The sequence below is a fragment of the Urocampus carinirostris genome, chromosome 10 (assembly GCF_059441175.1).
Source record: "Urocampus carinirostris isolate Australia breed hairy pipefish chromosome 10, RoL_Ucar_1.0, whole genome shotgun sequence".
Taxonomy (NCBI): Eukaryota; Metazoa; Chordata; class Actinopteri; order Syngnathiformes; family Syngnathidae; genus Urocampus; species Urocampus carinirostris.
Window position 1 is genome coordinate 32230690 of NC_142358.1, and position 20444 is coordinate 32251133.

The 20444-nt window shown below is 40.5% G+C and overlaps 1 protein-coding gene across 2 annotated transcripts in view; it reads right to left on the minus strand.

Moving 5' to 3' along the window:
• The window catches only part of kcnab1a (potassium voltage-gated channel subfamily A regulatory beta subunit 1a), a 141953-nt gene that overhangs the window by 25143 nt on the left and 96366 nt on the right, over positions 1–20444 (minus strand). For both annotated transcript variants that reach the window (XM_088345464.1, XM_088345465.1), the window contains exons 2-3: positions 18141–18184; positions 5944–5981 (exon numbers count right to left, since the gene is read on the minus strand). In XM_088345464.1, the coding sequence (XP_088201590.1) occupies positions 5944–5981; positions 18141–18184 (82 nt within the window). The remainder of the gene's footprint in view (positions 1–5943; positions 5982–18140; positions 18185–20444) is intronic.

A 20444-nucleotide genomic window follows, 5' to 3' on the forward strand; every position in this document is an offset into this window, starting at 1 on the left:
AACTTTGGAAATATACATTTTGTTTCCTTGGATTACTTTCAACGGGACCCGGACTTTACAAGTCTGCATCATACGTTAATTACGGGTATCATTTTCCATTCATGATGCCGGCTGTATTTCTAGGATTGTGTACCATCTATGTAGTTACAAACTTGAAATCAACAGCCTGGTCTGGGTTAAACTTGTGATTGGGTCACAAGGATTGATGCGGGCGCATGCGGCTTATACCTAGGTGCGGCTTGTGTAAGTCCAAAAGTGGCAAATTACCTAAAAAGTGGTGGGTGCGGCTTATAATCAGGTGCGCTCTATAGTCCGGATTTTACGGTAAGCTTTAATTAAAGGGTAAGTATAAGAGTGGAGTCGATGATCTCACATTATTATTTTGTAACACCATATATCTCTAAGTAGGTTAAAAGAAGCGAGTCTCTAGGTCAGGGGTATGGAACCTTTTGACCCATAGAGTCATAATAGCCATATATCTTATTTTTGGGTGCGGGGAGGAGAGAGCCATTCAATATATTTTACGACAAATTTCAGCAAAACCACCAAATGCGCTCTCCAGACAAAATCTTATTTTGGTCAGCCTGGAAGGATGATTACCTTATGTGCGGTTGGTCCCCTCTTAAGGTTTTTTTATTGTCTTCATGCTGTGGTTTTGAGTTTTTCCTTGCCCTCATGTAGGTTTTAGATCAGGGGATGGTATAATAATAGTCTGTAATAGTCATGGATCCGTGCAGCCCTTTGAGACACCTTGTTTTTATACAAATAAACATGACTTGAAATAAAGCAGTCAGTCATAAACAGGGTTGGGTAGGGTTACTTTAACTTGATTACTTTCAATTACTTTTGGATTACTCCAATACCAAATATGCTAATAAAAGACAAAAGAAACTAAATATGAATAAAATGATGACTCACAACACGAGCTAAGCTTTCTCTCCTGGTGATCTCTTTGATCTCCGGCAAAACGAACATAAAATGTGACAGAAACAAAATGAAAATAAATCCAAACAGCTTGCCAACATCATTTTTGCCGTTCCATGTATTCCGTTACTCCCCAAGCCTGCACAAAATTTGGTGGTTGTATTCATATTTAGTTTCTTTTGTCTTTTATTAGCATATTTGGTATTGGAGTAATCCAAAAGTAATTGAAAGTAATCAAGTCAAAGTAACCCTACCCAACCCTGGTCATAAATGTATCCCTAATTAGATGGGGGCCTCAATTTATCATCTCGGGGGCTGCAATTAGCCCCTTACTGCATGTTTGAGACCTCTCATCTTAATCAATTATGATTGTTTTTATGAAAAGATTTTTATTAAAATAGAAAACAAAATCTTCAAAAGAGAAAAAGAACATGTCATCTATGATAACAGATTTTGTTCATTTTAGATATTTTTTTCCTTATTTTTCTAAATAAATAAAAAAATACAGGAAAAAAATGCAATGTTTTTTTAGATGAAGATAAATAAGAATCAAATGACATTTGTTTTTTTGGGGGGAGGGGCAATATATTGCAGTAACAACAAGGGAAAAACTGTAGTGTGTTTAAAAAAAATGCTCTGAACTGATTGCTATATACAGGTAGGTCTAGTTGTACTGTATTAGAAATGTCTCTTTATACGTATCAAAGAATTGTTGGGTGATGAAAGATATCGAAAAGTCTTAAATAATTACTTTTGATAAATCTGCAATGTACAGTGGAACCTCGGTTTTCGAACGCCTCTCAGTTCGAACAAATCGGTTCTCGACCCAAAATTTCGAGAAATTCTTGCTTCGCTTTTCGTTCAAAAAATCGGAGTTCGAACGCCGGTACGTTGCGGTGTGATGCTGAGCGGCGTACGGGTGTAGATCGTGGAGATGGCCCCCACCCCTCGTGACCAACTGTTATCACGTGCGCACTTGCTTGTTTTCGCTTTCGCTTTTAATATCGGTGAACGGAGTGTTTTTGCCCCTAATTATGCCTCCGAAGAAGGTCGGTGCAAGCAGCAAAGTTGCTACAGGTGAAAAAAGAAGAGTAGTGCGTACAACTATTGCATTTAAGAAAGAAATAATAGCAAAATATGAAAAAGGTGTGCGAGTTTCCCTTCTTTCGAGGGAATAGAGCAGGGCTTCTGCAGACCACCACAAAGGTAAGAAATCCTATTCATAATTCTTTTCTTTATCTTTTAACCGCTCACCACTTTTTGTGGAGACCCAGGTGCTAAATGACATGTAAACGACCTGATTTTTTTATTTTTACACGTTCATGTCAGCGTAATCTTTCGTACGGAAGATTACGATAACGCGAACGTACGATTAGCCTGGGTTAGCTTCATGTTTACGTTCATGGTAAACATTCAGGGTGTTGGAACGGATTAAAACGATTTTACCGTATTTTCCGCACTATAAGGCGCACCGGGTTATAGGGCGCACCCCGAAAAAATAGTTTTTGGTCCTATTTTTGACATATACTGGACTGTCTCAGAAAATTAGAATATTGTGATAAAGTTCTTTATTTTCTGTAATGCAATTAAAAAAACAAAAATGTCATACATTCTGGATTCATTACACATCAACTGAACTATTTCAAGCCTTTTATTATTTGAATATTGCTGATTTTGGCTTACAGCTAAAAAAAACTCAAAAATCCTATCTCAAAATATTAGAATACTTCCTCAGACCAAGTAAAAAAAATAATTTTATAACAGCCAAACTAAATCAAACATTTGAAAATGTCCATTGATGCACTCAGTACTTGGTTGGGAATCCTTTTGCACGGATTACTGCATCAATCCGGCGTGGCATGGAGGCAATCAGCCTGTGGCTTTGCTGAGGTGTTATTGATGCCCAGGATGCTTCGATAGCGGCCTTCAGCTCATTTGCATTTGTAGGTCTGGTGTCTTTCATCTTCTTCTTAACTATACCCCACAAATTCTCGATGGGGTTCAGGTCAGGGGAATTAGCAGGCCAATCAAGGACAGTGATGCCATGGTCAGTGCACCAGTTACTGGTGGTTTTGGCACTGTGGGCAGGTGCCAGATCATGCTGGAAAATGAAATCCTCATCTCCATAGAGCTTTTCAGCAGATGGAAGCATGTAGTGCTCTAAAATCTCTTGGTACACAGTTGCATTTACTCTGGACTTGATGAAACACAGTGGACCAACACCAGCAGCTGACATGGCTCCCCAAACCATTGCTGACTGTGGGAACTTCACACTGGATTTCAAGCAACTTGGATTTTGCTCTTCTCCAGCCTTTCTCCAGACTCTGGCGCCTTGACTTCCAAATGAAATGCAAAACTTGCTTTCGTCTGAAAAGAGGACTTTGGACCACTCTGCAACTGTCCAGTGCTTCTTCTCCATAGCCCAAGTCAGACGCTTCTTCCGTTGTCTTGAGTTCAGAAGTGGCTTGACCATGGGAATACGGCTATTGTAGCCCATTTCCCGGACACGTCTGTGAACTGTGGTTTTTGATACCTGGACTCCAGCTTCAGCCCACTGTCTTTGAAGCTCCCCCAAATTCTGGAAGCGGCTCTTCTTCACAATTTTGTTAAGGCTGCGGTCATCTCTCTTGGTTGTGCAGCGTTTCCGGCCACATTTTTCCCTTCCAACAGACTTTTTGTGGATATGCTTTGAAACTGCACTCTGTGAACAGCCTGCTCTTTGAGAAATTTCTTTTTGTGTCTTACCCTCCTGATGGAGGGTATCAATGATGGTCCTCTGGACAGCAGTCAGATCAGTAGTGATTTAGTTTACTGAACCAAGCTGAGTGTTTTTAAGGCTCAGGAAACCCTCGCAAGGTGTTTCGAGTTAATTAGATGATTCAGGTGATTAGTTGAATAGCCTACTTGTATACTTTTTCATGATATTCTAATATTTTGAGATAGGATTTTTGAGTTTTCTTAAGCTGTAAGCCAAATTCAGCAATATTAAAATAATAAAAGGCTTGAAATAGTTCAGTTGATGTGTAATGAATCCAGAATGTATGACATTTTTGTTTTTTAAATTGCATTACAGAAAATAAAGAACTTTATCACAATATTCTAATTTTCTGAGACAGTCCAGTATAAGACGCACCGGATTATAAGGCGCTACAATGGGAACGTGGACAAAACAGTCAGATAGTTCAGTCCAACTTATTACCCCCTTAACATTCCGAAAGCTTGCAAAGACGCAAATACGTGTCGAGATTACGTGCGGATGCGGTGTCCGTAAGATGTCACTCAAATGCATCGTTCCATCATTCGGAAGGTTAAAGTCTTGGGATTCAAGAAATGATAACCATTCCTTCGTATCTATTTTCTTTTTCGCTCGCAACTTTACTGTGCATATGACAATAAACACTTGGAGTTGAGTTTAATTTAAAAATAGACCCATCACAGAAACATCGATATCACTCTGAAACAAGATACTGGGAAAATATATAGCCGGAGTAGCTCACCGAAGTCGTTGTGTTCAATAATAATGTGCAACCATAGTCCATTCCATCCATTATCTGCACCGCTTATCACAGAAACATCGAGTTCAGTCTGAAACAAGACAATATAAAACCGGGAATAGCTCACCGAAGTCATTGTGTTCATAATAATGTGCAGGCAATGTCCTCTTATATCCGTGAGGGTAGTAAATCCAGGAGAATACAATATTTACAAATACAGAATAGAAAAAAATGCTTTCTCTATGCCATCGGCCACATGCTATACGCATTCATCTTTTTCGGCCAATTGCAGGCTTTGTTTCGCTGTTTAAGCCAATGGCAGCCTGTACATTATAAAAAGGATCCGCCTCTTGACCTCCGAATAACTTTAGCCAATAGTGATCGATTCAACTGATGATTGACACAACTTTTTCGGCCAATTGCAGGCTTTGTTTGCCGTTTGAGCCAATGGCAGTCTGTAAATGATAAAAAGGATCCGCCTCTTGACCTCCGAATAACTTTAGCCAATAGTGATCGATTCAACTGATGATTGACACATCTTTTTCGGCCAATTGCAGGCTTTGTTTGCCGTTTGGGGCGGCAGTAGCTCAGGAGGTAGAGCGATCGTCTTAGGATTAAGGGATCCCAGTTCGAATCCCGGCTTGTCCGTGTTACATGTCGAAGTGTCCTTGGGTAAGACATTGAACCCCCAATTACCCCCAATAAGCAGGTTAGCGCCTTACATGGCTGCACAGATCACGGCCGCTATTGGGAAATGTGAAGCACATTGTAAAGCGCTTTGGGAAGTCATTGACTTGAAAAGCGCTATATAAATGCAGATCATTTCATTTCATTTCATTTGAGCCAATGGCAGTCTGTAAATGATAAAAAGGATCCGCCTCTTGACCTCCGAATAACTTTAGCCAATAGTGATCGATTCAACTGATGATTGACACATCTTTTTCGGCCAATTGCAGGCTTTGTTTGCCGTTTGAGCCAATGGCAGTCTGTAAATGATAAGAAGGATCCGCCTCTTGACCTCCGAATAACTTTAGCCAATAGTGATCGATTCAACTGATGATTGACACATTGGTTAGCCAATGAAACGCCGGTAAATAAATCCCACCATCCACCGCGTACTACTTGGCGTTCGGGGGAAAATCGAGTCGGCGGCTGCAAGTTAGTTGGAAAACTTAATGTTGATCCATAAATAAGGCGCATTGTATTATAAGGCGCATGGTCAGCTTTTGAAAAAAATAAAGGCTTTTAGGTGCGCCTTATAGTGCGGAAAATACGGTACATTAGTTATAATGGGAAAAACGATTTCGGTGATTGAACAAATCGGTTTTTGAACAGGGTTCTGGAACGGATTATGGTCGAAAACCGAGGTTCCACGGTACTTTGAATGGTTCTGAGCCATGAAGAAAGAGCTGCAGAGCTCTATGCTAAAACTACAAAACCTGAGAAAACTACCTGTTGAAAGTGAGTATCCTTTAAAAAAAATATGAATTCAAGCATGAAAGAGAATAGAGAACATTTATCCTACCTCATCGGTTATCTGACCCCCAAACGTCACCCAAGTACCTGGAAAAAAGCAGAAAGTGACCATTTTTTAGGACCTTTAGTAACATTATGCACCGTGGGCTGCTCGACTAACAAGGCTATTTCTCTTCCCAAAGGAGACATCTTCAGTTTCATTTTACAATACAGATGTACACGCATGTGGAGTATGTACCCGGGTGTCTTGAATAGCGCATAATGAACATTTCAGAATACATGCCGCTTATTAGCTCGTAAACAACTCTGAGGGCATGCAAAAGGGTTAAGCCAACACAAGCAAACTAATTCCTCGGCAAATTCCCTCCCTGCATTATTAATATAGCTCGGCAGTTGGCGAACACCGCTCCCCATTCCGAACGTTCGCAGCCATCCAGGAATTTACGCGCCGCAAAAGAGCCGACGACAGGATCACCAATTTGTAATTGCTGGAACCTTTTAAGATATGGCGCGGCTTTGGTGTTACTCAAGGGATTGTGAGTGCTGCTTCTCGACAGATAAGAGAGCCTGCTTGCAACTTTTTGCAGAGGTCACCTGCTATTATCTGATTTCAGGCACTTTTTCTATTTCTGTTGGATTTCACAAAAAATGGTGCACCTACCACTTGATTCACATTTTCTCATAGAAGAGTTTGTTATGTTGATGTGGAACTTTTAATGGACCGTGTGTATTATTTGACCACTAGATGTCACTGTTTTAGTTTTGCCACCTAAAATGAGTGCTTAGAAAGCACAAGGAGGAATGCATACCACGGAGACTCAAAGTGATAGGTTGGTCGTTTTGGTTGTAATATTTCTCAGAATTCACTGTGTGAATATAACTTGTTTTTATATTCCAAAATATAAAAACAATCTTTCACACACACACACACACACACACAGACATGAAGTAACGTTTCAATAATCAGTCTAATTGCATGTCTTGTATGTTTATCAATTTTATATTCTTTTATTGTGAAGTGCTCATGTGTGCTGTTTCTCCCTGACGTATAATAAATCACACCCACGTTGTGGGCGGGGTCTCTTTTCCCTTCTTATCAACATCATGGAGGACGTGAGTAAAATCTGCTCTTGGTATAACGATTAGATTTTAACATTATATGTATTTTATTTGTGTAAATATAGCCACGAAATAGTCTTAATAATGATTGACTTTAACACAAAGTGACCAAACTACAAACAACAAACCATTATTTTTTCTTTGCCAAGCTTACTGAGAGATTTTTGGTTTTCGAGTACTCATAATAGCAAGATGGTGGACAATTATGAGCCTTGTGTTGTGTAAACTAAAAGCAAATTTCTTGCCAAGATGTGTTCCGCTGGTTCGAGAGCGTTCTCCATCCAGGCACCGGTGCTGTGGAGTGCTCTTCCCCCTGAGATCCGATCTGCAACTTCAGTGGAAATGTTTAAATCTAAGCTTAAAACTCACTTCTACTCTATAGCATTTGAATAACCTATACTTTTCGTGGAAAATATCTCTGTATTATTTGGGATTGCAACATCCTTTGCTGTCTGGTAGTCCAGGAAGGGGGAAACCACATGTGCCGTCCCTTCTCAAGGTTTCTTCACTTTCCTCATGTTGAGGTTTTTTGAGTTTTTCCTTGCCCTCATGTTGCTTCCAGAGCAGGGCATGGTGTAACAATAATCTGAAAAATAGTCTGTGTAATATAGTCTGTCTAATATACAGTAGTCTGTGTAATAACCTGTGAAGCCCTTTCAGACTCTTTGTGATTAAGGGCTATACAAATAAAAATGACTTGACTTGACTTGACCTATTAGTATTTTTAGGGAATCTTCTTGCAACACGAGGATGTCCTTTTTTAATTTCAATGTGCATTTCACGGGCTACAATGACATCTATCCATCCATTATCTGCAACGCTTATCCTCAGTAGGGTCGCAGGGGTGCTGGAGCCTATCCCAGCTGTCTTCAGGCAGTGGGCAGGGGACACCCTGAATTGGTTGCCAGCCAGCCAGAGACAGACAATTCGCTCGCCCATTCACACCTAGGGACAATTTGGATCGACCATTTAACCTGACATGCATGTTTTTGGAATGTGGGAGGAAACCGGAGTGCCTGGCGGAAACCCACGCAAGCACGACCTCAGAACTGCGTGCTAACCACTGCTCCACCGTGCTGAAGACAATAAACTCAATTTTTTTCTCTTATCGGTCTTTTTCTGGTGTGTGAGATGGCACCAACTCTCATTCACAGAGAATTGTCAGCATCTACTGTCAAGGGGTTTAAATAATAATGATTGTGTCAAAGCAAAGACCCGCAGACCCATTGAACATCAGTTGAGAAACACTGGGCTAGAGAATAGAGAAGTCCTAAAGACTAACATGTGAGGAAATTATTCTACATAGCTAACAGGGCCGAGATGAAAAATGGAGGCATTCGGCCAACCATGTCATAACAGCGATGGTGGCATACTTACTCTGTATTTTGGGGAACTCAAAAGAAAGCTCTCTCCTGGAAATAAGCAAGACAAATTCACCGTGTAGGAATGTTTCCTTTGACACTCCCACACCTAATATATGTTCACTGGTGACTTTGGTTTCTCCATTGTTATCAAGGGATGACAGGGCATCATAAAACCGGCAGTTAACAGCATGCTCTTAATGATAACATAAGCCACTCGCCCACAAATAAGTTGTAATAGCTCCTCAGGGGTCTGAGGACTTAGATACAATGCCCTTGGAGGTGCTGTGGTTGTACAAAGCAAATGAGCATCAGTCCGGCTGTTTCCAACAACATTTGCATCTCAACCATAGCCTGAGATTTGAGAAATTGTTGAAATCAGTAGCCTTGGCGATCTCACAGAGTCATCGTGGTGTGTTTTCCCAATACCTTATTGACGTGGCATACCAGTGAAATCTGCCGTGAACATATCTGAGCTGGTGTGTGTTCAGTCAGCCCTTAAAGCCTTTTCCTTGGCGTCAGAATTCTAATCACTGCGGCGGCTGTCCAGTTTCAGCCTGGTGTCTGAGTGGGAGGCTAAGCGTGGGATGAAAACCCAGCAGAGCTCGAGTGTCAAGGCCACCACACGATTTTTTTTTTTGCTCTTTGATTGAATTTGAATCCCTGAAGCCATGAGCTTCAAAATGTTCTTTTCTTCTGGTGGCTGCAGGTGGCTGAACACTTACGTTGCTATGCAACTATTGTAAACCTGCTAACTTTGAGACGCTTATTCCCAAAGCTGGAAGGCATTTAAGTCAAGGGGGCTGGTTCAAAACTGTCGCCAGGTTCTGAAAGGCTGTCTTTGCCACCTCAAACTCAGGAAGTAGTTTCCCGCCTGCACTGGAACAGAGAGGTTTGAATCGTCAGACTTCGACAGGAGAGACTAAACATTTCTTAAAGGTAGTCTGGAGAAGAGAGCAAAGGATGGCTTCAAAGTATTTCCGCAGGCAAATACTGACCCTGAATTCCGTCCAGGAGATCATAGCAGTGGTGTGCAGTCAGGGGAGGCAAGGGATGCTGTGCCTCATGGGAGTGTTAAACAAAAAATATTACGAATGGTGTATTTATTCAGTGCTAGAGTTCTTTCAAATTTAACTTCACAATTTCTTTTTTTTAATTGATACATTTTTCACCTTATATTAATACTCTTAAGAAAATTACTGTGTAATACTGTGTTGAGCGACTGCAGATGCAAAGGGGAGGCATGTAATTGTCTTGCCTTATGGCAGAGGGCGATAGTGAGACCAATAATTCTGATTTGGTACACACCTTAGCCCCAAACAATGAGATTAGTGATAGTACAACCCTTAGCAAAAAATCGGGCAAGCCCTCACTCGGATATTTTATTCTGTAGAAAAAACATCGATCACAAACATGAAACAATTGTAGGGTCATTTCGAAGCATTTGTAAACACTGAAATAAAAACCTAGCAATGGTTAGTAAACGTTACTCTTATAGAGCAAGTGCAGGGAAATAAAAATTGCATCACTACATTCTGAGGAAAAAATATGGAATCATGAAAAACAGACATAGAAATAACAATCAGACAGACAGACAGACAGATAGATAGATAGATAGATAGATAGATAGATAGATAGATAGATAGATAGATAGATAGATAGATAGATACTTAATTCATCCCCGCAGGGAAATTCACTCTTCCAGCAATATCCTTGTCTTGAAAATAAAACAATAATAAAGTAAAAGGAATATAATATATTAATACTCAATGTAACGTGTTGATATAGAGTCCGGGTGGAGTTAAAGAGCCTCATGGCATGAGGAAGAAATTATCTCCTCAGTCTGTCCGTGGAACATAGCAATCCAAACAGATTTGTCATCAATCTGGTACCAACTTCTTTGATTGCAGTTGCCAGGTCATCTTTGCAGGTCGGAGCCCTGCTGTGGACAATTCTTTTCAATTTCCAACACAGGTTTTCAATTGGGTTGAGATCTGGGCTATTTGCAAGCCATTACATGGACTTGATGCGTCTTTCTCCAAGGAATGCTTTGACAGTTTTTGCTCTGTGGCAGGACGCATTGTCATCTTGGAAAATTAGTTATCATCCCCGAACTTTTCTATTTCTATTGAAGGAATAAGAAAGCTGTCCAAAATGTCAACGTAAACTTGTGCATTTATTGCAGATTTTGACCAGAGCCATCTCCACAGTGCCGGTGCCTGAAATGCTGCATTAAGGACTGTGGGAATTTTTCTTTTGGCAGTCCTCTTTGTAAATTTCACCGGAACGTCACCGAATAAAAGTTCCAGCATCATTACCTTGTCCAACGCAGATTCTTGTCTCATCACTGAAGATAACCTTTATCCAGTCATCCACAGTCCATGATTACCTCTCCTGAGCCCATTGCAGTCTTGTTCTTTTGTGTTTAAGTGTCAATGATGGTTTCCTTTGAGCCATCCTATACAAAAATTCCCATTTCCTTCAGGAGATTTGGCATGGTTTTGTCACATACATTGACGCCAACTTCCTCTTCATTTGTCTTGTTGTACATTTTCTGTTTTCAAGACATATGGCTTTCAGTTGTTTGTCTTGATGCCTACATGTTTTCCTTGGCCTACCAGTACGCTTGACTTCAACAATCTTCCCAAGCTGTTTGTACTTGGTCCAAATCTTCAATACAACTGACTGTGAAGAGCCCACATCTTTGGCAACCATACGGGTAGAGTTACCTTCATCAAGAAGTTTGTAGATCCTGTCTTTGGTCTCAAGAGGCCTCTCTCCTGTTGGAGCCATGTTTCTTGCCAATCCACTTAGTCCTAGAGCCCTTCAAGGTATGATAACTGCACTGTTTTTAACTGCTGACCAATGAGAGGACTTAATCTAAGCCAGGTGCCCAATTAGGGAGAGGAGATTGATTGGGTGAATCCTTACTTTTTACTCAAAGTGCACTGACTCCATATTTTTTCCTCAGAATGGAGTGATTCCATATTTATTTCCTTGCACATTTCCTATCATATTTAACTTTACATTCGTATACCTATCTTTGTCCTTAATAATTTATTGAACTTATTTTATCGAGATTGTACATTTGGGTTGCAAATAAATTTTCATTGGCATTCTTATGTTGATGACAAAATCGACAATATAAACGCTTGAATTGTTTTTTTTTTACATTTAAATATTTAAATATCATACAATTCCCCTTTAATTGTTTGTATTGTTCTTTTTAAATAATATTTCTATAAAAAATATTCAATATTTTCAGTTGAATGATCTCTGAAAGGGTCCGATTTACATAATAGAATATATTGAATAAAATATGCGAACAGCCTTGATCTACCACTAATATCTGCTGAGCTCAGAATGTGCTTTCCTGCACTTCACTCAAAATCAAAAAATGTATATTAGTCACACGTGCCAGAATTCAGACCAGTTCACAGCAGGTTTGTCATGGCCAGCATGGTCGCCATAGCAGATCAGCTAATTGCGTGTGTGCTACTTAAGGGTGGGTTGTGGGTTTTGCGGGGGCTGGGTCATTGCATTTTCTGATTTGCATTTTCTGTCTGCATCTCCCGTTCTGTTTGCTCTGTCCTGTTTTGTTTGAGTCGGAAGAAACCTGTGTTTGCTAGTTAGTTAAAGCCTGTTTGTTCTGTCTTGTCCCTGAGTTTTGGACGACTTTTATTTTGGTAAATAAAAGTTTTGATCGTCAACGCAATCGAGTTCTCCCTTCCTGCCTCCGTTCTGGTCCGGTCCCCTCGTGGCAAGGTTTGCTGAAAAACTTAGCATCAAAGATATTTGAACAAATAAGTTGTTTCATTCTATTAATTTTCCAACATCCATGTGCATTTTGAAATGCAAAAATAAGGACAGTTAACATTCGAAGTAATCCACAGCCTGGCATAAAAACACCCTTCAAATCTATTTTCAGTAGTGTTACACATCCTTTCTACTGTGCTGCGATCATTATTGATTTTTTCGGAACAACACTTGAAGCACCTTTGACTGCTGCAATTTCTCTTCCTATGTTGTCTATTTTTCGACTGTCTCTTTCAGTAGACCGGCTGAGAACATAAACAGTACAAAGCGGGTTAAATATAATAATACTTTTTTTTTTAATTCAAAGTTGACAATGCAGCTTGATGATACGCTTCATCCCCCTTCAATCTTATCCGCTATAATTGTTTTTGATGATTCGCATTCGTATGGATTCAATTTCAGACGTTTTGCTTATTATACATTCATAGGATTGTGATAGCCTAGGAACTGTGTCCATGAAAACCCAATCGTCTGTTGCCAGAGGTGGGTAGTAACGAGTTACATTTACTCAGTTACATTTACTTAAGTAAGTTTTGAGACATGTTCGATTCCCGGCTCCTCCGTGTTATATGTCGAAGTGTCCTTGGGCAAGACACTGAATCCCTAATGCCCCCGATAAGCAGGTAGTTGCCTTGCATGGCTGACTCCCTATTGGTCTGTGAGTGTGTGTGTGAATGGGTAAGTGTGATGCACATTGTAAAGCGCTTTGGGAGGTCTTTGTTGACTTGAAAAGCGTTATATAAATGCGGACCATTTACCATTTATATTTTGTACTTCTGGGAGTATTTTTAGATCACTATACTTTCACTACGATTTTTGAAGAATAAACATTACTCTTTGTCATGGTTACCATGGCGCCCAATTGGCCCCGCCTGTGTGGCGCCAGCTGCGGCTCGTTGACAGATTGGCTTCGTTTCTATTTAAGCTCAGTGCTCTCACTCACCCTTTGTTTGTCCATCAACGAACTTCTGCCCCGCAAGACGTGGGTTTTGACTCTGTCCAGTTCCCTGCCTGCGTTTCCTGTCCGGTATTGCTCGGTCTATTTTGTCTTGTTTAATATCGATCTCCAGTTCCGTTCCCGTCTTGTTTGTCCTGTTTAATTTCGATATCCAGTTTTGATATCAATCCTGTCTGTCCCGTTCTGTCCGGTATCGCTCCATCTGTCCGATCTCTGCTCGAGTAATTGGTATCGATCTCGTTGGCCTCTGGCTTCCTGTCATTCCACGCCAGACTGCTGCCTTACGTCTTTCGATCGCCGAATCACTGGTTTTTGGGATAACGTGCATGACTGCCCAATTTCTCGTTAAATAAAAGCTTGTGTGAGAAACGTCACGCATTTGGGTTCTCCTCCTGTTCTGGTTCATAACACTCTTACTCCGCTACATTAAGCACAACTGAAGCTGTTCTTAAGTAACTTAAATCTCCTCCATGTGAATATGTGCAGTCCTTTGCTTGGGAAGACCCATGTTTAATATAACTTTACGCTTTGTGCATGAATAAAACTAGCATGAACAGGTGTCAATCAAAAGGGGAGCTGTAACTACTATATTGTGAATAATTTTACGAGTCTGCTTATTTGTAAACGGAAATAATGTGGCGAAACAAGAAGCAACATCCAACAAAGTAGAAATGTTTTAGACAGATTTCTATTCATCCCTCTGCATTATTGTGTGATTTGGAATACATATTTTACACAGTAGGGCAGCACAGTGGTTAGCGCGTGTGCGGCACAGTTCTGAGGTCATGAGGTCAAACCTTCCTGTGTGGAGTTTGCATGTTCTCCCTGTGTTTGCGTGACTTTCCTCCGGGCACTCCGGTTTCCTCCCACATTCCAAAAACATGCATAATAGGTTAATTAGCCGGTCTGAATTGTCCCGAGGTGTGAATGAGCGAGTAAATTGTCTGTGTATGTGTGCCCTGCGACTGGCTGGCAACCAGTTCAGGGTGTCCCCTGCCCACTACCTGAAGATAACTGGGATGGGCTCCAGCACCCCCGCAACCCTACTGAGGATAAGCGGTGCAGATAATGAATGAATGAATGAATTTTACACAGTTGTATTCTATGGATTGTCCTTGATGTACCAAAGCCATTTTCGCCGGTATTCAAAAAAGTTGAAGAGCACAAGGAAGTAGCAGCTCCCTTTAGGTGTCATGATTACCGATTCAAGGCACCTGTGACTGCCCAATTGGCACCAACAGCCCTGAGTGCTGATTGGCTTTTAGACTCTTTTTAAACCCCAGGTTTTCAAGAGACCCCTGTCAAATCGTTGCGAACCGTTGCCCCCAGCTCGGCAAGCTCTCACGTTCAGACTCATTTCCTGCCCTGTTTTTCTCTGCCTGATACCCGTTCCCAACCTGTTTCTGGACCTGACTCTGCCCTGTTCGGCCTTCCCGATATCCAACCTGTTTTGCCCCGCTACCTGCCTGACACCTGTTGCCGACCTTGTTTCCAAACTTGATAACGCCCCTGCTCTCCCGTCCCGGCTAACGACTAGTTATCCTGCAAATCTACGACCATCTTTGCTCGACACGGAAGTGCCACTTTTGCGTCTCCAGCCACCTGCTACCCTTGTCCATCAACCATCGGATCGTGGAAGCAAGCCCTACTCTCCCTCTTTATTAATAAAAACTGAGTAAACGAGCAGTGGCTGAGGAGGTAGAGCACTCGTCTTGGGATCAAGAGATCGCAGTTCGAATCCCGGCTTGTCCGTGTTTCATGTCGAAGTGTCCTTGGGTAAGACACTGAACCCCTAATACCCCCAATAAGCAGGTTAGCGCCTTACATGGCTGCAAGGCTGCTATTGGGAAATGTGGAGCACATTGTAAAGCGCTTTGGGAAGTCATCGACTTGAAAAGTGCTATATAAATGCAGATCATTTCATTTCATTTCATTATAACTTTCATCCCAAACCGTGCCTGTGAAGGGTAGCAAAACGCTACTAGCAACACGCTCTCAACACGTTTAACAGCTCTGTTAAAAAAACATACTGTACTTGAAATAGGCACGGTAAACCGTCCTTATTATGCTCCATATAACTGATGTCATCAAAGCGGTCTTCCTTCAGCATGGGAAAGAGACTTTGTCATATAAACGCCGTCCCACGCTCCCTTATTCAAAAACACGCTAGCAACACGCTCGCAAAGTAGAGTTTACGTGCGGTAGCCCCGTTTCCTTCTATATCGGACTGCTCGATTGCGTTTAGCTTGAAAGTTGGGTCATGTATCTTATATTTATGAATTTGCATGATGAGGATATGTCTACGCTAATTGAATTTGTGCACAAGCTAAGAAGTTGCAGTCTTCCTCGGCGCATATATTCCACCGGTCTAAATCTTACCATTTGTACTCGAGCGCCGCTGGCGGGCGTAAGAAAAATTACATAAATTGGCCGCATCACTGAATAAGCCGCAGGGTTGAAAGTTTGGGATAAAAGTAGCGGCTTATAGTCCGGAATTTACGGTAAATTTATATTCCTGTGATTAATTTTAGCTCACTGTTTTCTCATCTATTATAAACACACAAATTCAGATATCTCATTCAGCACAACACCACCCAGCAGGCATGCACTCGAGGGAGATATGTCAGAGTGAAGGACAGCTCGACTCTGTTGCTCCCTGGAGCAGTTTTAGGGCGTTTAGTGCCTTGTTCAAGGGCACTATGGCAGTGTCCGCAAAACACCCTTGGAGCAACTAGTCTCATTTTATATATATTTTTTAACCATGTACACACGCGTCTTGATGGGTCTTTAGCTTCTGGCATTTAGTTGACCTTTTTCATAAACTACATAATTAAAGAAAGGCACTCAGACTAATGTTAAGCACAGAAGCCAGCAAGACAGCAATCAATTTTATAATGCCAGAAGGGTATTTTTTTTTTTGCAGCTTTTTGGCCAAAGTTTTGGCAAAGTAGGCTTAATCACTTAATTCATTTAATCAAGTTCATTCTAGTAAAGCTTTCTCGAAACTATATATGATAAGCTAAATCAAAATGTTTTAGGCTCCGCACTAAAGCAGAGTCAATGTGGTGTTGGCTTCAGTCACCCATCTCTGAGGATTCACAGGATATGTGTAATATTTGACCACTAGATGTCGCTGTATTGAGCTGTGCCACCAAAAATGAGTGCTACAAAGTACAAGGACGAATACAAACTCGTTACCAAAACACAATCTTTTTCTTGTTGTTTTTTTGCCCATCCTATTGTGAAATGTTACGGTTTTCGGGTACCATTAGCAGATTGTGGATAACGTCCGCTAGGTAGGCCTCATGATATGTAAAATAAATACAAATTCACTGACTTCACTGACCGACCAGTTAAAAGAATGCCCGTTTTTATGTTTTATGAATTTATGTTTTATGTATTTTTTGTTATCATTCAATTTTTTTAATTGAATGATGTAATCTTTTAACAGTAGAAGGCGCTACTTAATACACAATATCCCTTTAAATCATGTTTTCTAAATTGGGATTATAAAGTTGTTTCTATAATTTACTGCTCAAAGGGCAGTACAGGTTATTCATTTTGTTAAGAATTTTTCTGTAATTCTGGATTTTTAACCTTTTTACGAGGTATACTAAATACTAAAACTATTACTGTATTTTCCGCACTATGAGGCGCACCGGATTATAGGGCGCACCCCGAAAAAATAGTTTTTGGTCCTATATCTGACATACATAAGGCGCACCGGATTATAAGGCGCTACAATGGGAACGTGGACAAAACAGTCAGATAGTTCAGTCCAACTTATTACCCCCTTAACATTCCGAAAGCTTGCAAAGAAGCAAATACGTGTCGTAGACACGTGCGGATGCGGTGTCCGTACGATGTCACTCATATGCATCGTTCCAAATATCATTCGGGAAGGCTAAAGTCTTGGGATTCAAGAAATGCCAACCATTCCTTAGTTTCTATTTTCTTTTTCGCTCGCAACTTTACTGTGCATATGACAATAAACACTTGGAATTGAGCTTAATTTAAAAAAAGACCCATCACAGAAACATCAAAATCACTCTGAAACAAGATACTGGGAAAATATATAGCCGGAGTAGCTCACCGAAGTCGTTGTGTTCAATAATAATGTGCAACCATGGTCCTCTTATATCCGTGAGTGTAGTAAATCCAGGAGAGTAAAATATTTACAAATACAGTACAGAAAAGTAAAATACTGTTTTCTCTATGCCGTCAACCCAACATGCTATTCACATTCATCTTTTTCGGCCAATTGCAGGCTTTGTTTTGCCCCTTTAGCCTATGCCAGCCTGTAAATGATTAAAAGGATCCGAATAACTTTAGCCAGTAGTGATCGATTCAAATAATGACACATTGGTTAGCCAATGAAACGCCGGTATATAAATCCCACCATACCCCGCGGACGACTTCGCGTTCGGGGGAAAATCTAGTCGGCGGCTGCTTGGATTAGTTGCTAGACGTTGCGACTTAATATTGATCCATAAATAACGCGCACTGTATTATAAGGCGCATGGTCAGCTTTTGAAAAAAATAAAGGCTTTTAGGTGCGCCTTATAGTGCGGAAAATACGGTACTTATAATAAGTAAAATTGATCCTCTGTTAAGTATATGCAAGATTTTTACACCTTTTGATTTGTTCTCTTGTTTTTGCAATGCAATCTTAAACAGCTTCATCAAATTATTTCATAAATTTTCCTGTTCTATTTCATGAGAATGTAATTATTTTATACCAAGAAAATAATATGCTGCCATCTACTGATATGGATGAATATTAGTTACTTGACTGAACACTGGAAGAAAGGTTATTTACGGACCAATGACATGCTTTTTTATAAAGATGAATTGGACAGTTTCCCTTGGCACACTAGAAAATGCACACAGGTTGAAATGTTTTTAACTTAAAATATATTTGTTGTGTGTTTTACTGCACTATTATACGTGTTGTCAGTCAGTTTTTGCTAGAAGGGGCAAAAAAATACTTACCAAGTCCAAGGCAAGACACTCGGAGTCCTGATTTCCCAAGGTTCCTGTAAAAACAGTATCACTGTATATTAAAATACCATTCAGCAATTGGCACATGATTTCTCGACAGTGAAGTAAACATAATTGTCATCAACTTTATATGTTTACCCTGTCAAAATCACTCGAGGGATTTATGGCCGATTGACCTTCCAGAAGGCAATCAATTTTGGGTCCTCAAAAGACAGTTCTTCAGAAAAATCATTGTTATGGGTATGATTTCATCTCATTACATTACATCTAATCTTATTAGCTGCACCGCTTATCCTCAGTAGGGTCGCGGGGGTGCTGGAGCCCATCCCAGCAATCATCGGGCAGTGGGCAGGGGACACGCTGAACTGGTTGCCAGCCAATATTTCATCTCATCTTTACATAAACATGGAAAAATTGAACCGAAGTCTTTTTCTGTCAATATTCTGCTTTTATTGTGAAAGGGATTTCAAACCTTTATTTGATCCTGTCTTCGAAAGATAGTTTTCATTTAATTATATTTCTAAAACATTGTTCACTGCCAATGATAGTGTTGTAATATTCAAATGTGTCACATCATATACAGTATATTCATGTTGATTTCTTTATTTATAATCTTTTTATTATCCCAGTCATATTTCATATTTCATGCCTATGCTCACTTTGCACAATGTTGATTATTTTTGCACTTATTGCGCATATTGCACTAATACGATCGCAAAACTGTATGTAACATCCTACATGCCCACATGTCTTGTGTAAATATTGTGTAAATTATAACCTTATCTTCTTTGCTCCTTTATCTTCTTCGTTTTCTTTTATCCTCACTGTTAAATGTGAAACTGGAGTGCCACGCCCAATTTCGTTATCACAATAAGGGTTGGGTAGGGTTACTTTAACTGAATTACTTTCAATTTGGGGAGTAACGGAATACATGGAACGGCAAAAATGATGTTGGCAAGCTGTTTGGATTTATTTTCATTTTGTTTCTGTTGCATTTTATGTTAGTTTTGCCGGAGATCAAAGAGATCAAAGCCAGAAGAGAAACTTAGCACGTGTTGTGAGTCATCATTTTATCCATATTTAGTTTTGTTTTGTCTTTTATTAGCATATTTGGTATTGGAGTAATCCAAAAGTAATTGAAAGTAATCAAGTTAAAGTAACCCTATCTAACCCTGGTCACAATATGTTCAACTCATTTTGTAACAATGACAATAAAGGTATATTCTATTCTCTATTCTATTCTATATATTCTATTCAACTCAGTATTACGTGGCGGCAATAGCTCAGGAGGTAAAGCGCTGTCTTAGGATCAAGAGGTCACATGTTCGACTCCGTGTTACATGTCCTTGGGCAAGACACTGAATCCCTAATGCCCCCGACGAGCAGGTAGTTGCCTTGCATGGCTGACACTGCTATCGGTTAGTTAGTTAGTGTGTGTAAAAGGGAAAGTGTGAAGCACATTGTAAAGCGCTTTGGGTCTTCATTGACTTGAAAAGCGTTATATAAATGCAGACCATGACCATGATATTTGGTCGTGATGAATGCATTCTATGTAAATTCAAGTGTAATCTTAACCTTTTGATACATCCATTCATGCATTTGTTATTCAATCTCTACATTGATTCAAGGGGTGGTTTTCTATCTATCTATCTATCTATCTATCTATCTATCTATCTATCTATCTATCTATCTATCTATCTATCTATCTATCTATCTATCTATCTATCTATCTATCTATCTATCTATCTATCTATCTATCCATCCATTATCTGCACCGCTTATCCTCAGTAGGGTCGCGGGAGCTATCTTCAGGTAGTGGGCAGGGGACACCCTGAACTGGTTGCCAGCCAATCGCAGGGCACACAGGAACAGACAATTTGCTCGCTCATTCACACCTAGGGACAATTTGGTCCTGCCAATTAACCTGACAAGCATGTTTTTGGAATGTGGGAGGAAACTGGAGTGCCCGGAGGAAACGCACGCAAGCGCGAGGAGAACATGCAAACTCCACACAGGGGGGTTTGATCTCACCACCTCAGAACTGTGCCGCACACGCGCTAACCACTGCGCCGCCGTGCTGCCCTCTATCTATCTACCCTGGTCATATCCCTTGAGAGGGGTGACCGACAGCAAGACAAACAAAAAATAAAGAAAATTAAAAAAGGGGGAAAAGTAGCAAAAAACACACACACATTTTTTTGACCATGGCCAACCCAAATACCCGAACACCCAAACAATTTAAGCACCTCAGCACCCAAGTTGGTCATGCTTTCTTCCCTCCAAATGAAACAGGAC